Raw genomic sequence first — 15474 nt, 5'->3', positions numbered from 1 at the left:
TCCTCTATGAACTTAAAAAAATAATAAATTCCTATTACTGCTAAATTCTTTCAACAGAAGTATTTTATTTCTTGGATCATGCTTTCTATTAGTCTCTGTGTCTGTCTCTCTCTTACATTTGGACAATTACCAGCCATTATTGTTTTGATATAATAAGGTAAATTCTTGCTGCTATCTTTCCCTACGTTATCTGGGAATGGACTACTTTCCCTGCTTTCTGAGTCGTAATACAAGGAGTGGGGTGTGGCTTTCTTTTCTGTAGTTTGAGGAAAGGGAAGTACTCAGTTGCCCTTGCTGGGAGGCCTAGGCTCTCCACACTCTGAAATTTGGTCAACTTTCCTGAACCATGGGCCCATTCTCCTCACACCCCAACTGGTAACAAGTCCTGCTCTTGTAGGATTCAGCTTGCACCTCTACCCACCCTAAGGTTCTGGAAGACACAAATCCGTGTAGTTTTCCTGGAGCCAACTAAAGTCTTCCAGCATTATGCAGGGGCTTCCATGATTGAGGGTTTTGCTTAGACCTTTTCTGCAACTGCCCAGCAACAATCATAAGCCACTTTTCTCCACATCAGTTATTACCAGTGAGCATTTTCATAATTTTGTCAACTCATCTGCTTTTCCATCTACATCATTTTTAACAGGACAGTGGAGTGGCAGGTTCTAGATTAAAAGATGCACCATACCAGAACCTTTTGTTTCTCTTCCTTCTACTCTTTCTTATTAAAATAGATTGTTTATTTTAAAGATTTTTATTTATTTTATTTGATAGGTAGAGTTACAGACAATGAGAGGGAGAGACAGAGAGAGGTCTTCCATCCTCTGGTTCACTCCCCAAATGGCTGCAACAGTCGGAGCTTCGCCAATCCAAAGCCAGGAGCCAGGAGCTTCTTCCAGGTCTCCCATGTAGGTGCAGGGGCCCCAGGACTTGGCATCTTCCACTGGATTCCCAGGCCATAGTAGAGAGCTGGATTGGAAGTGGAGCAGCCGGGACTAGAACCAGCGCCTATATGGGATGCCAGCGCTGCAGGCAAAGGATTAACTTACTGTGCCACAGCGCCAGCCCCTAGATTATTTATTTTAAAGGCAGAGAATCACAGAAAGAGAGAGGGAGGGAGGGAGGGAGGGAGACAGGGAGACTGAGAGAGAGAGAGAGAGATTTCATCTTCTGGTTTACTTCACAAATGGCCACAATGGCCAGGGCTAGGCCAGGCCAAAGCTAGGAGTCTAGAACTGCTTCTGGGTCTCCCACACAGGTGGCAGGAGCCCATATACTTAAGCCATCTTCCACTGCTTTGCCAGGCACACTAGCAGGGAGCTGGATTGAAGTGGAGCAGCCGGGACTCAAACCAGTGCTCATATGGGATGAGAGTGTTGCAGGTGGCAGCTAACTGGCTGTGCCATAATGCCCACTACATCTACCCCTTTTTAAAATTTATTTTTACTTATTTGAAAGAGAGAAAGAGATAGGTCCTCCATCTGCTGGTTCACTCCCCAAATGCCTGCAACAGCCAGGGCTGGGCCAGGCCAACGGTAGGGTCCAGGAATTCAATGCAGAACTCCCAAGTGGGTAGCAGGAAGTATTTGAGCCATCACCTGCTGCCTCCAAGGGTACATATTAGCAAGAAGCTGGAATTGACAGTGGAGCAGGGACTTGAATCCAGTCACTCTGACAAGGGATGTAGATGTCCCAAGAGGTGTCTCAACTCCTGCGCCAAACATCTGCCCCATCTCCCTGTCCACCACTTTTCAATGTTTAGAGACTTAGGTTGAAACTCTTTCTTTGTTATTGCTAGGAAATTTTTAGGATTAAATTGGTTGTTGTTAATTTCATTAGGCATTTCATTAGGAACTTCTGTTATCCTACATCACTCTGCAGCTTTACGCCACTCTGCAACTCTTGTTACCTACATCACTTTTAGAAAGCAATTTGGCACGATGCTTACAGATACAGAGAAATATCTCTAAGTCAGAAATTCCATTTTTTTTTTTTTGACAGGCAGAGTTAGACAGTGAGAGAGAGAGAGAGAAAGGTCTTCCTTTCTGTTGGTTCACCCCCTAAATGGCCAGTACGGCCGGCGGGTTGTGCTGATCTGAAGCCAGGAGTCAGTGCCCCCTCCAGGTCTCCCATGTGGGCACAGAGCCCAAGCACTTGGGCCATCCTCCACTGCCCTGCAGGGCCACAGCAGAGAGCTGGCCTGGAAGAGGAGAAACTGGGACTGAATCCGGCGCCCCAAATGGGACTAGAACACCGGGTGCCGGCGCCGCAGGTGGAGGATTAGCCAAGTGAGCCAGGGCGCTGGCCATAAATCCCATTTTTGATAATGTATCATATGGCAATAATCTGTACACATGAGTATGTAATACCATCTGTGATAACAAAGAAATAAATTACATGTCTTATATTAGGAAACCACTGAAAATGATGTCTCATAAGATGGATGGAATGCTTTTCAGTCATTAAGATGACTGTTGCAAAAACTAATTATTAACATAGGAACTTTTTAATAAACAGTGACAGATAAAAATAGAATAAAAGATGGAATATAACCATTATGGTGGCCATGTAGAGAGATGAAAGCAGGTACATAAGCAGAGAAAAGAGTTTTTGAAAACTAAAAAACCTATAATAGGTTGGTATGAATAAAGAAATACATTTTTATAATTTGCCTGTAATAGAATTGAATTACTTTCATAATAAAAAAGGATTCATTAAAAACATGAATCAGTAAAGCATTCTTCCCCCATTGCTTGCTGATGTTGAGCTAAGAACATTTAAGCCAAAGAAAAAATATTTAATGGAGTTAAAGTGGATTGTCCAGCTGTGTGACCTTGACTGAGGTTACTATTGCACATCTGTAAAACAGGCCTGATTTTATGTCAAGTTCAGAAAATCACTGTGGAGAGTAAATAAGATACTCTATGTGTCAAGTATTTAGCATAGCTTTGGGCACACAGAAAGGCACTTAGTAACAGTTCTAGGTTTCTTTGGTTCCATTCAGAGTAATGGCTCTCATTGCCTTTGCATTGTGATTATATATCTCAACCAATGGTCCAGGTGCAAAGGTGGAAAGGTGAGAACAGCAGAAAGAAGTTCTATTACCTCTGGCCATCCTCTAGCCTAACTTTACCCCTCTCCCCCCTCAGTGGATATTTCAGTGGATGATTCAACTTAGAAGTGAGCAATTTTTCTTTTTCTTTTTTTATTTGACAGGTAGAGTTATAGACAGTGAGAGAGACAGAAAGATCTTCCTTCCATTGGTTCACCCCCCAAATGGCCTGAAGCCAGGAGCTAGGTGCTTCCTCCTGGTCTCCTATGCAGGGAGGACTTGGGCCATCCTCCACTGCCTTCCCAGGCCACAGCAGAGAGCTGGACTGGAAGAGGAGCAACCGGGACAGAATCCGGCGGCCCAACTGGGACTAGAATACAGGGTGCCGGCGCCACAGGCGGAGGATTAGCCTAGTGAGACGCGGCACCGGCCAAGAAGTGAGCAATTTTTCAAAGGTCACAAAATGAACTGGTGAATAGAGGGAAATTTAGCACTTTCTAGACCAGCAAATCCCTGAGTTGACACACAAGGTATCACCAGATGATATGAATTCAAACTTTAGAGAATCCTCTAAAGGCCTGCTTGCTTTCCTTAATTTACACTCCCCAGCATAGTTCCTCCAGCATTTATTTGAGAGTCATTTACCCCATGGCTCCCAAAACATGTAAAACCCAGAAAACAATGTCCTGTGAAGTTGGGAAAGGTCTTATGGAGGTCTCCCCTTTAGAATTTTATCCCTGAGCTGCTGTAAAAAGGATAAAAAGGGAAAAAAAAGAAAGAAAAGGATAAAAAGGCATTTTAAGCTTTTAAAAATGGTAATAAAGAGAGCAGAAACAAAGTAAAACACAAGAGGACACCTACTACATAATTCCACATACACAGAATATCCAGAAACTGTAAATCAAGAGAGTAGAGTAGTTGTTGCCTGGGGTTGTGGATGGGAGCAAGGATTAATGGAAAATCGTCATAAAAGACCTTACTGGGGTGATGACAGTATTCAAACTGTTACGCAAGTAAGTAAATTTACTGAAAGTCACTGATTTGTACACCTAAATTTGTGAATGTTATGGTATGTAAATCTTGATAAAATTCTTATATTTAAAAAGACAGCACCTTTAAATACTTTATAATTAAAAACATGTATTTTGATTTAAATGAGTTCTGGCTAGGAGCTTCCCAATTTTCTACCAAAAATTAAGGCATGGAAGGAAAATGAGGAATGGTGTCATTGGAAACAAAAATGGAAAGAATCTGGGCAGAATTGCTTCTAATTAGAAAGCAGATGAGCTAGACTGAGAAATATCTTAAGAGCTTGCTTGAGGAAATGCAGGAAAGTCTACTGGGTTTCTCCTCAGTGGCCGCCCCAGGCTTCAGAGATGCATGTTACATAAAGCACAGAAAAGCAGGCAGCTGTCCATCTGCTTGCCAAGTACTAGTCTGCAAGGACTGGCTCATCATCCTCCTGTTACCAGACCATTTCCCTATAGATGGCAGACAGCAGAGTCTACAATGAATAAGAAGATTACAGCCATGGCACCTTAACATCAGTGAATCCAATGTGAAGAATTAGACAGCCCCTCTGTTGAGCAATTTCCCTTTTTATTGAATGTTCGCAGATGAAAGAGAAGGCTGCTTCCAACAGATGGCATTAGTTGATCACATGTGGTCATTGGATCTTGGCCACCCCATTGCTCCTTAATCTAGAGCAAAGTCTGCAGCATTTGGGTTCCTTTTAAAGGCATTTTTTATGAGTATTATTTACCCTGGTCATCTCCAAAAACAGTGAGAATTTTGAAAACTAGCAGGAAAATAGAAATGTGTGTTTACTACAGACACCAAAGCAAAGCTTCACTTTCTATGGATACGTTCACAACGGTCACTTGTAAAGTGTCATTTCAGTCTTATCAACAGCCTTTTCCAAACTGAACCTGCTTTTCAGTAGAGTAGCTGCTATTGGGAGAGATGAAGAAGCCAGTCTGCAGTGCATGCTGGGAATTATGGCTTGTCTTATGCTGCGTCTGTTGAGTAGGACATGGAGGAGGAGGTAAGGCCATCCTGGTAGACCAGAGACAGGATGGGGGAAAGTTACTCAGAAACTGAGTGGGTCCTGGGCACATCCATAGCCTGCTAGCTGTGGAAAAGGAACAAAGATGTCGTCACGAAGCAGGCCAAGAATGGAATCAAGCACAATACAGCATTAAACAGATCAATCCTGAAAGATGAGAAAGGCAGAAAACAACATATGGAATTCATGAAAACACATTGCAACATAGAGGAATATAGTGTGGAGATTAGCTACAAGAACATCTCACCAAAACTTGTTTAATGCATGACTCAAAAAGAAAGTTCAGGAGTTTGGTATCCTCAACAAGACACAAAAAGGCATAATTTATAATGAAATAGGTACAGAAATTCATACAAAAAAACATGGTAAGAGGAAAAGGCAAGATGAGATAAAAAGTGAGATGGGTAATATTGATAACAGCAATAAAAATTGCTAATATTTAATTCTTTTAACATATGCTTTATTCAAAGTATTTTTATGTATATTAACTCATTTAATTTTTATAAGAGCATCATGGCGAAATCCTACTATAATTGTTCAAATTTTATAATCAAAACTGAGAAGTTGGGGCCGGCTTTATGGCATAGTGGGTAAGTGCCTGCATCCCATGTGGATGTGGGTTAGAGTCCCAGCTGCTCCACTTCCAATCCAGCTCCTTGCTAATGAGCCTGGGAAAGCAGCAAAGAATGGCCCAAGTCCTTGGGCCGCTGTACCCACGTGGGAGACCCCAGAAGCTCCTGGCTGCTGGCTCTGGACCAGCCCATTTGGGGAGTGAACCAGCAGATGGAAAAATCAATCAATCAATCTCTCTCTCTCTCCCTCCTTCCCTCTCCCTCTCTCCTTCTTCTGCTTCCTCTCAACCTGTCTCTCTCTCTGTGTTACTCTGCCTTTTAAATAAACAAAACAAATCTTAAAAAACAAGGTTGCCCAACTAATACCTGTTGGAGCCAGTATTCAAATTCTGACAATTTCATTCCATGGCCTGTGTTTTTAATCATTACACTAAGTGGACAAAAGATACAAAAGCAAAACTAAAGGCATCCAAGGCAATAAAAAGAATAATTGAAGTTGTGAGTGACTTAGACTAAAATGAAAAGTCTATCCTGATTAGGGGAAAAAAAAACACAAGAACAGGAAGAAGAGATAATAGATACAGGAGCCAGAGAATAAAAATTTTCCCTTGCTGCCTGAGGATGCATTGCATTTCAGACAAAAAACTTGCAAACACAAGGATATCTACATGTTTGTTTTCAAAAAAACAAATCCAAAACCTACAGAACATTAAATGAGCACAAGAAAAATAAACTTCCATGATACATTTATAACTTCACTTCTAATTAAAAACAGAAGAAACTGGGGCTGGTGCTGTAGCACAGCAGGTTAATTCTCTGCCTGTGGCACCGGCATCCCATATGGGCACTGGTTCCAATCCTGGATGCTCCTCTTCCAACCCAGCTCTCTGCTATAGCCTGGGAAAACAGTGGAAGATGGCCCAAGTGCTTGGGCCCCTGCATCCACATGGGAGACCTGAAAGAAACTCCTGGCTCCTAGTTAGGATTGGCACAGCTCTGGCCATTGTAGCCATTTGGGGAGTGAACGAACCAGTGGAAGGAAGACCTTTCTGTCTCCTCCCTCTCTCACTGTCTGTAACTCTACCTCTCAAATAAATAAATAAAATATTTTAAAAAGACAGAAGAAATTTAAATTAGGCACATTTCCAAATTTCAAGTGTAAACAGAAGGCTGAAATATATGAGGCAAAACTGGTAGAATTTTAAGAATAAACAGACAAGCCTTATAATATAGTTGAATAGGCCTCTAACAGTAATTGCCATAAAGCAGTCAGTAAAAGAGTAAGAATATAGTTAACAGCAGGATCTAGTTGACATTTATAGATTTCTTCATCCAACAGCAGCACAGTACATATTCTTCTCAAACTTACATGGGGTATTTACCAAGACAGACTGTATTCTGGGCCATAAAAAGCTTTAGCCAGCTTAAAAGAATAGACATAATACAATAACCACAGGTCACAGTGGAATCAAGCTAGAAACCAAAAGGAGAAAGATAGCTGGAAAATCCCCAAATACTTGGAAATTAAACAACACATTTCAAAACAATACATGGACCAAAGAAGACATCACAAAAGAAAATTTAAATTATGAACTAAAGAAAATGAAAACACAGCTTTTTAAAAATTTGTGGAATGACAGGACTGGCATTGTGTTGCAGCAAGGTAAGCTGCCAGTTGTGACGCTAGCATTCCACACTAGAGTGCCAGTTCAAGTCTCTGCTGTACTGTTTCTGATCCAGCTTCCTGCTAATGCACCTGAGAAGGCAGTGGATGATGGCCCAAACACTACCCAAGCGCTACCAAAAGCTGGTAGAAGATTTAAAATTGATAAACCTTGGAGAGAACATTTGGTGCAGCAGTTAAGATGTTACATCCCATATTGGAGTTTCTGGGTTCCAGTTTTCTGGGGATGCATCCTAGAGAAGCAACAGGTGATGGCTCAAGTGGTTGGCTCCCTGTCATCCATGTGGGAGACCTGGATTGAGGTCCTAGCTTTTGGGCATCTCAGGAGTAAACCAGCAGATGGCAGCTCTTTCTCTGGCTGTCTCTCATAAAAACAAAATACATTTAAAAAATTATAAAAAAATTGATATACCTCTATCCAGGATAACCAGCAAAAAATAGAGAAGAAACAAAGTACTAATATCAGGAACGAAAGAGGGGCCACCACCACAGATTCTATGGACATTAAGAGTATAATAAAGGCACATTATAAACAATTGTTATGTGCAAACTTTTGGTAATTCAAATAAAACACACCAATTTCACGTAAAAACAAATAGATAAGTTACACAGGCCTTTATCTATTAAAGAAATTGAATCACAATTATTAACCTTTCAAAAGAGAAAAACATCAGGCCCAGGTGGGCTCCACTGGGGAATTTTACCAACAATTCAAGGAAGAATTGATAGCAATTCTCTATATCTTCCAGAAAATAAAAACATGGGGAATCTAAATCACTCTATGAGGCCTGGGTTACCCTAACACCAAAACTAAAAACATTATAATAAAAGAAAACAACAGACCACTATCTCTAATCAACATAATGGAAAAACTGTCAACAAAATATTAACAAATCAAACCAACAATGTATGAAAAACATTATACATCACAATCAAGTGGGATTTACCCTAGGTGTACAATACTGGCTCAGCATCTGAAAATCAAATTCATGTAATCTATCACATGGATAGGCTAAAGAAGAAAAATTATATGATCATAGTAACAGATTCAGAAATAGCATTTCATAAAATACAAAATCTATGCTCAAAACTCTCAGTAAATTTGAAGAATAAAGGGAATTGTTTCAATTTGATAAGGAACATCAACAAAAACCTTACAATTATTATCATACTTGAGGTCAACGCTGATTGGAAGCAAGAAAAAGATGTTCCCTTTCATCACTCTTAATGGATATCACACTGGAAATTCCAGTGAATGGAATAAGACAAGAAAGGGGAACAAATACTGGGAAGGAGGAAATAAACCTTATCTTCATTTATAGATGACATGATTATTTATGTAGGAAACCCCCAAAGAATCAACAGGAACTGCTAGAACTTATAAGTGATTTTAGCAGGGTTGCAAGATGTAAGAGTAATACCCAAAAGCCTGAATCCAGCAACGAACCAGTGGACTTTCAAATTAAAAACACATTATCATTTACATTATCACTAAAAAAAAGAGAGAAAAATACTTAAGTATAAAGCTAAGTAAAATATAAAAGATCTTATGAGGTAAACAATAACAATGAAGTCCAAATAATCCATTTTTATGGACAGGAAGACTAAAACCTATTAAGATCTCTGTTCTTTACTTGACTTAGAGTCAATAAAACCCCAATAAAAACCCCAGAAACTTATTTTGTGGACATTAGACACTGATTCTAAAGTTCATATGGAAAGGAAAAAAAAGAATCATGGTGGCCACCACAACATTAAAGAACAAAGTTGGACTACTGATACTACTCAAATTTAAGTCTTATTATGAGCTACAACAATAAAAAGAGTATGACATTGATAAAAGTGTTAGACAAACAGGTTTACGGAACAAACTAGAGAGTCCATAAAAAAACCCACACAAATACAGTCAGATGATTTTTGACAAAGGAGCCAAGACATTTCAACAGAGATTAACAGTCTTTTCAGAAACTGGCCCTATGGGGCTGGCACTGTGGCTCACTTGCTTAATCCTCTGCCTGAGTCGGCACTGGCATCCCATATGGGCGCCAGGTTCTAGTCCCAGTTGCTCTTCTTCCAGTCCAGTTCTCTGCTGTGGCCCGGGAGGGCAGTGGAGGATGGCCCAAGTGCTTGGGCCCTGCACCCACATGGGAGACCAGGAGGGGGCACTTGGCTCCTGGCTTCGGGTCGGCGTAGCGCCAGCCGTAGTGGCCATTTGGGGGGTGAACCAACAGAAGGAAGACCTTTCTCTGTCTCTCTCTCTCACTGTCTATATCTCTACCTGTCAAAAAAAAAAAAAAAAAAAAAAAAAAAGAAAAGAAAAGAAACTGGTCCTAGAACAATTAAGACATCTACCTTCAAAAACAAAGTTACACAAACATCATAGCTTTCACAAAAATTAATTTGAAATGATCACAGACCTAATGTAAAAAAAAAAAAAACAGTTAAAAATCACTTACTTATTTGAAACTCAGTGATTGAGAGATGGACAGAAAGAGAAAGAGAGAGCAAGTAAGAAAGTGAGCATGCTCCCACCATTGGTTCATTTCCCGAAAGCTTGCAACAGCTGGAGCTACACCAGAGCAGGAGCCAGAAGCTGGGAACTAATCCCAGGTCTCCCATGTGGAAGGCAGAAGGCAGAAACTCCATTACTTGAGCCATCACCACTGCCTCCTGAGCTTTACATCAGCAGGAAGCTGTAATTAAGAGCCAGAGCCAGAACTGAATCCAGATACTCCAGGTGGGATGCAGGCATCCTAACTATTAAGTTAAATACCCACTGCTATTTTTTATATAAAATTTACAATGAAATGCACACATCTTATGTGTACATTCACTAAGTTCTAGCAAATGCACCTATCTGCATAACCCAAATCTTCTTAATATATACATTTCTTTCTTTCTTTCTTTCTTTCTTTCTTTCTTTCTTTCTTTCTTTCTTTCTTTCTTTCTTTCTTTCTTTCTTTCTTTCTTTCTTTCTTTCTTTCTTTCTTTCCTTCCTTCCTTCCTCCCTTCCTCCCTTCCTCCCTTCCTCCCTTCCTCCCTTCCTCCCTTCCTCCCTTCCTCCCTTCCTCCCTTCCTCCCTTCCTCCCTTCCTCCCTTCCTCCCTTCCTCCCTTCCTCCCTTCCTCCCTTCCTCCCTTCCTCCCTTCCTCCCTTCCTCCCTTCCCTTCCCTTCCCTTCCCTTCCCTTCCCTTCCCTTCCCTTCTCTTCTCTTTTCTTTTCTTTTCTTTGACAGGCAGAGTTAGTCAGTGAGAGAGAGAGAGAGAGAGAGAGACAGAGAGAAAGGTCTTCCTTTTCTGTTGGTTCACCTCCCAATGGCCACTGCGACCGGCGTGTTGCGGCCAGCGCACCGTGCTGATCCAAAGCCAGGAGCCAGGTGCTTCTTCCTGGTCTCCCGTACGAGTGCAGAGCCCAAGCACTTGGGCCATCCTCCACTGCCCTCCCGGGCCATAGCAGAGAGCTGGACTGGAAGAAGAGCAACCGGGACAGAATCCGGTGCCCCGACCAGGACTAGAACCTGGGGTGCTTGCGTCGCAGGTGGAGGATTAGCCTACTGAGCCGCAGCACCAGCCTATACATTATTTTCACTCCTGAAAGTTCCATCAAGGTCCTAACCCTTTATATACTTTTGTAAACAATCACAAAGACTACAGCTATTTGGAACATATTTATGGCATCACCCTATTTTTTGTTGTAGAAATAGTTTAAAAAACTGAAAGAAAAAACATAAAAAGTGGCATTTGTGAATAATGGGATTACCACTGATCTCAGTTTTCTTGTATTCTCTTCTCTGTATTTTCTAAGTTTTAAGTTAATGTGCTACTTGGATGGCAGAAAAAAACAGTAAAAGCTACTTTAAAGAAACATCTTTAATTTAGTAAATGATAACACACACACACACATATAGGAGAATATTCACAGACATTAGAACAGTTCTTTTGAAAATCATGTAGCAAAATCAAAACCATTTCAATATATTAGATTATAATGTCAAAACTAAAGAAATATTAATAACATTATCACCATGATATGAAGCATGCAAACACACAAAATAGTACTGGAAAGGACTAAGAAAAACAAAAATGGCTCTATTTCTCATTCTGATTTGCAACGCAGTTATAAGTAATTTTTGAAAAAATCATAATTTTAAAAATTAAAAAGCATTTAAGGGCCAGTGCTGTGGAATAGTGGGTAAAGCCACCACCTGCAGTGCTAGCGTCCCACACGGGCACCGGTTCAAGTCCCAACTGCTCCACTTCCTATCCAGATCTCAGCTATGGCCTGGGAAAGCAGTAGAAGAAGGCCCAAGTGCTTGGGCTGCTGAACCTGCGTGGGAGACCCAGAAAAAGCTCTTGGCTGCTGGCTTTGGATTAGTGCAGCTCTGGCTGTTGTGGCCACTTTGGGAGTGAACCAGCAGATGGAAGATACTCCTTGCCCCTGTCTCTGCTTCTCCGTGAGTGTAACTCTGCCTTTTGAATAAATAAATCTTTTTTAAAAAATAAAAAGCATTTAAGTATCCCATAAAATCTTTTTAAAAGATTTATTTATTTATTTGAAAGGCAGAGTAACTGAGAGGCAGAGGCAGACACAGAGAGAGAGAGAGAGAGAGAGAGAGAGAGAGAGAGAGAGAGAGATCTTCTGTCCACTGGTTCACTTCCCAGATGGCCGCAACGGCTGGAACTGAGCCGATCCAAAGCCAGGAGCCAGGACATTCTTCCGGGTCTCCCATGTGGGTGCAGGGGCCAAGGACTTGGGCCATCTTCCACTGCTTTCCCAGGTCATAGCGAAGATTTAGATAGGAAGTGGAGCAGCAGGGACTCGAACTGGTGCCATGTGGATGCTGGCACTGTAGGTGGCAGTTTTACCCACTATACTACAGTGCCAGTCCCTTATAAAATCTTGACATCAGGACCATCCTGCTGTGAAAAGGTGAACCCACCCAGAAAACTTTACAATATTCCTTAGCTTTTGCAAAGGGCTCCTATGGTCTACAGTTTGGTTGGGTTTGCAACATATCATTCAAACTATTATAGTGGAACAAAACAAACAAGTGCTAAAATACCTTTATCGGGGAAGATGTTGTTTTTGGTGATCTTGACACTTTTGGGTCTTGGGTGATTATCATCCATGCCCATGATCAGGTTGCGGAAAAATAAATCAAATTTCTTTCTGCTGTCAGCGTTGATGGTGCCTGCTATAGTCCACACCAACGAGAAGAGGAACAGTCCTTGTAGCCAGAGAAAGATCTGTTGACTTGAGAGACCTTCATATAACTCCATTTCCTCCTCCTCTATATGCTTGATTTCATCTAACAGTAAGAAAAGAGAACCTCAGGAAAAGGCACTGAGTGGCACAGACAGAAAACATGTGAGCTGGCTAATTTTTTCTATGAAGGGATCGGAGAGGTGACTGATATTGAGAGTGCCCGTCACTTGTCAGATCCTTTTGCATTTTATTTACGGTAGTAAAATACACATAACACAAAATTTACCACTGTAACCATTTTTTAAAAAGATTCATTTATTTATTTAAGGCAGAATTACAGAAAGAGGGAGAGCAGGGAGAGACAGAGTGATTGAATGAGCCAGAGAGACCTTCGATCTGTTGGTTCATTCCCCAAATGGTTGCAATGGAAAGCACACCTTACCAGGGAGCTGGCTCAGAAGTAGAACAGCAGGTACTTGAACTGGTGCTCATATGGGATGCTGGCATCACAGACAGTTTAAACCATTGTGCCATAATGCTGGCCCCAACAATCGTGACCATTTTCAGATTCCAGTTCAGTGATATTAAGTACATTCTTATTGTTGTGCAACCATCACCACCATTCCTATCCAGAACTCTTTCAACTGTACAGAACTGAAGTTCTGTGCCTACTAACAATAACCTTCTCTTCCATCCTCCCTCCACGCTCCTTATAAACCAGCATTCTACTTTGATCTACCATAGGTACATCAAAGAAGTAGAATTAGGGGCCGGCGCCATGGCGTAGCAGGTAAAGCCACTGCCTGCAGTGCCGGCATCCCATATGGGTGCCGGTTCGAGTCCCGGCTGCTCCACTTCCAATTCAGCTCTCTGCTATGGCCTGGGAAAGCAGTAGGGTAGGGTGTATGTTAGAAGGAAGCTGGAATGAGACAGAAGTTGAAACTTAAACCCAGGCACTATGATATGGGATAGGGTATTTATATTCATGCCTAATCAAATTTTGGCTTCCAGCCATTATTTATATATTTATTATTAATTCTAAATGTATAAAACATAAATAATGAGGTAGTAATACAATAAGTTCCCATATAGCCCTCACTCTATTTCCCCTATTAACATTTCATATTAGTATATTTGTCACAATAAATGAAGTACACCCAGCTTCTATTTTTTTAAATCCAAACTTGTTTTACCCCTCTCATCTTTCCTAGACTTCAGTAATCATCATTCTATGTTCAGATTGATCTTTTTTTTTTTAATTTTAGCTTTCACATAGGAGGGAGAATATGTAGTATTTGCGTTTCTGTATCCGGCTTATTTACTCAACAATATGTCCTCCAGTACAAACCATTTTGCTGCAAATGATAGGTTTTCATTTTTAATAGCCACATAATATTCCATTACACACACACACACACACACACAGAGAGTACACACATTTTCATTATTCATCTGATGATGGACACCTGGGTTGATTCCATATCTTAGCTATTGTCAACAGTGCTATAAACATGATGGAGCAGCCTAACCCTTATTTCTTCAAATATTCTCTCTGCCACTTTTCTCTTTTCCTTCTTCTGGGACTCCCACAATATGTATGTTGGGCTGCTTGAATGTCCATCCCACAGGTCCCTTAGCTTCTGTTCATTTTTCTTCAATCTCTTTGCGTTCCTTAGACTTGACAATTTTAATTGTCCTGTCTTCAAGTTTACTGCTTCCTCTTTTGGCCTGCTCAACTATGCCTTAAGTCCTTCTAGTGTATTTTTTTTCTTTATTTCAGTCATTGTATCTTTTAGTTCCAGAATTTCTTTTCGGTTCCCTTTTAGTTTTTTTTTTTTAATCTTTCCATCGACACTTCCATTTTGTTCACACATCATTTTACTGTCTTCTGACACATCTTACTTTAGTTCTTGAGCCTATTTAAGATAGTTGTCTTAAAGTCTGTGTCTAGTAGGTCCACTATCTGAACCTTTCTTTCTACAGTACAATTTCTGTCAGTTTATTTTTTTTGTTTCAATGGAGCATGCTTTTCTGTTTCTTTTGTGCACTTGGGTTTTTTATGTTGTTGCATATTGGGCATTTGAATCTAATAGTTCAAAGTGGTAACTATGGAAATCAGATTCCAGATACAGTCTTTTTTTTTTTTTTTTTTGACAGGCAGAGTTAGACAGTGAGAGAGAGAGACAGAGAGAAAGGTCTTCCTTTTTCCATTGGTTCACTGAACCCCCCAAGTGGCCACTATGGCTGGTGTGTTGTGCTGATCCGAAGCCAGGAGCCAGGTGCTTCTTCCTGGTCTCCCATGCGGGTGCAGGGCCCAAGGACCTGGGCCATCCTCCACTGCACTTCCAGGCCACAGCAGAGAGCTGGACTGGAAAAGGAGCAACTGGAACAGAATCCAGCGCCCCAACTGGGTCTAGAACCTGGGGTGCCGGTGCCGCAGGCAGAGGATTAGCCTAGTGAGCCACGGTGCACCAGCCAAGATACAGTCTTAAAGTCTCTTCAGATCCTTTACGACACTGTATCTTTCGTTGGCCATCTGTGCTGCTTTTCTAAATTCTCCTGTATATGTGGTTATTTTTGAATGCCCTAGTTATTAAATGTCTATCTACCAAAAAGTAGAAAAAGAGAGAAATTAAGGGGTGAGGGAGGTGCTGGCCTTTTGGATTTCTCAGAAGTTGTTTCAGCCTGAGGTGGCAGAGCTTGCAATCCTGAGGGTTAAAGGGCATAGAAATGACAGCCTGTCTCTGTGCTTGTGCTTCTGCAACCAGAAGCAGTGACCAGTAATCAGATCCTTATTGCCCACTCTTGCTCCTGTACGCTGTGTACAAGCTGCTGCTGGAACACGTGTATAACTGCCTTCTATTGCAACGAGGGATCAAGACAGAGTAGCAGCTTCCACA

At 41.2% G+C, this 15474-nt stretch overlaps 1 protein-coding gene across 6 annotated transcripts in view; it reads right to left on the bottom strand.

The window, feature by feature from the left end:
• The window catches only part of DNAH3 (dynein axonemal heavy chain 3), a 191403-nt gene that overhangs the window by 59931 nt on the left and 115998 nt on the right, over positions 1-15474 (bottom strand). For all 6 annotated transcript variants that reach the window (XR_011384660.1, XM_051847854.2, XM_070064651.1 and 3 more), the window contains one exon: positions 12432-12677. Coding sequence is in view for 5 of the 6 variants with exons in the window: in XM_051847854.2 (XP_051703814.2) it covers positions 12432-12677 (246 nt within the window). In the remaining variant the exon portion in view is untranslated. The remainder of the gene's footprint in view (positions 1-12431; positions 12678-15474) is intronic.

This window comes from Oryctolagus cuniculus, chromosome 19, assembly GCF_964237555.1.
Source record: "Oryctolagus cuniculus chromosome 19, mOryCun1.1, whole genome shotgun sequence".
Classification (NCBI taxonomy): Eukaryota; Metazoa; Chordata; class Mammalia; order Lagomorpha; family Leporidae; genus Oryctolagus; species Oryctolagus cuniculus.
The sequence above is the reverse complement of the archived record's forward strand: the minus strand, read 5'-3'. Positions and strand labels throughout refer to the sequence as shown.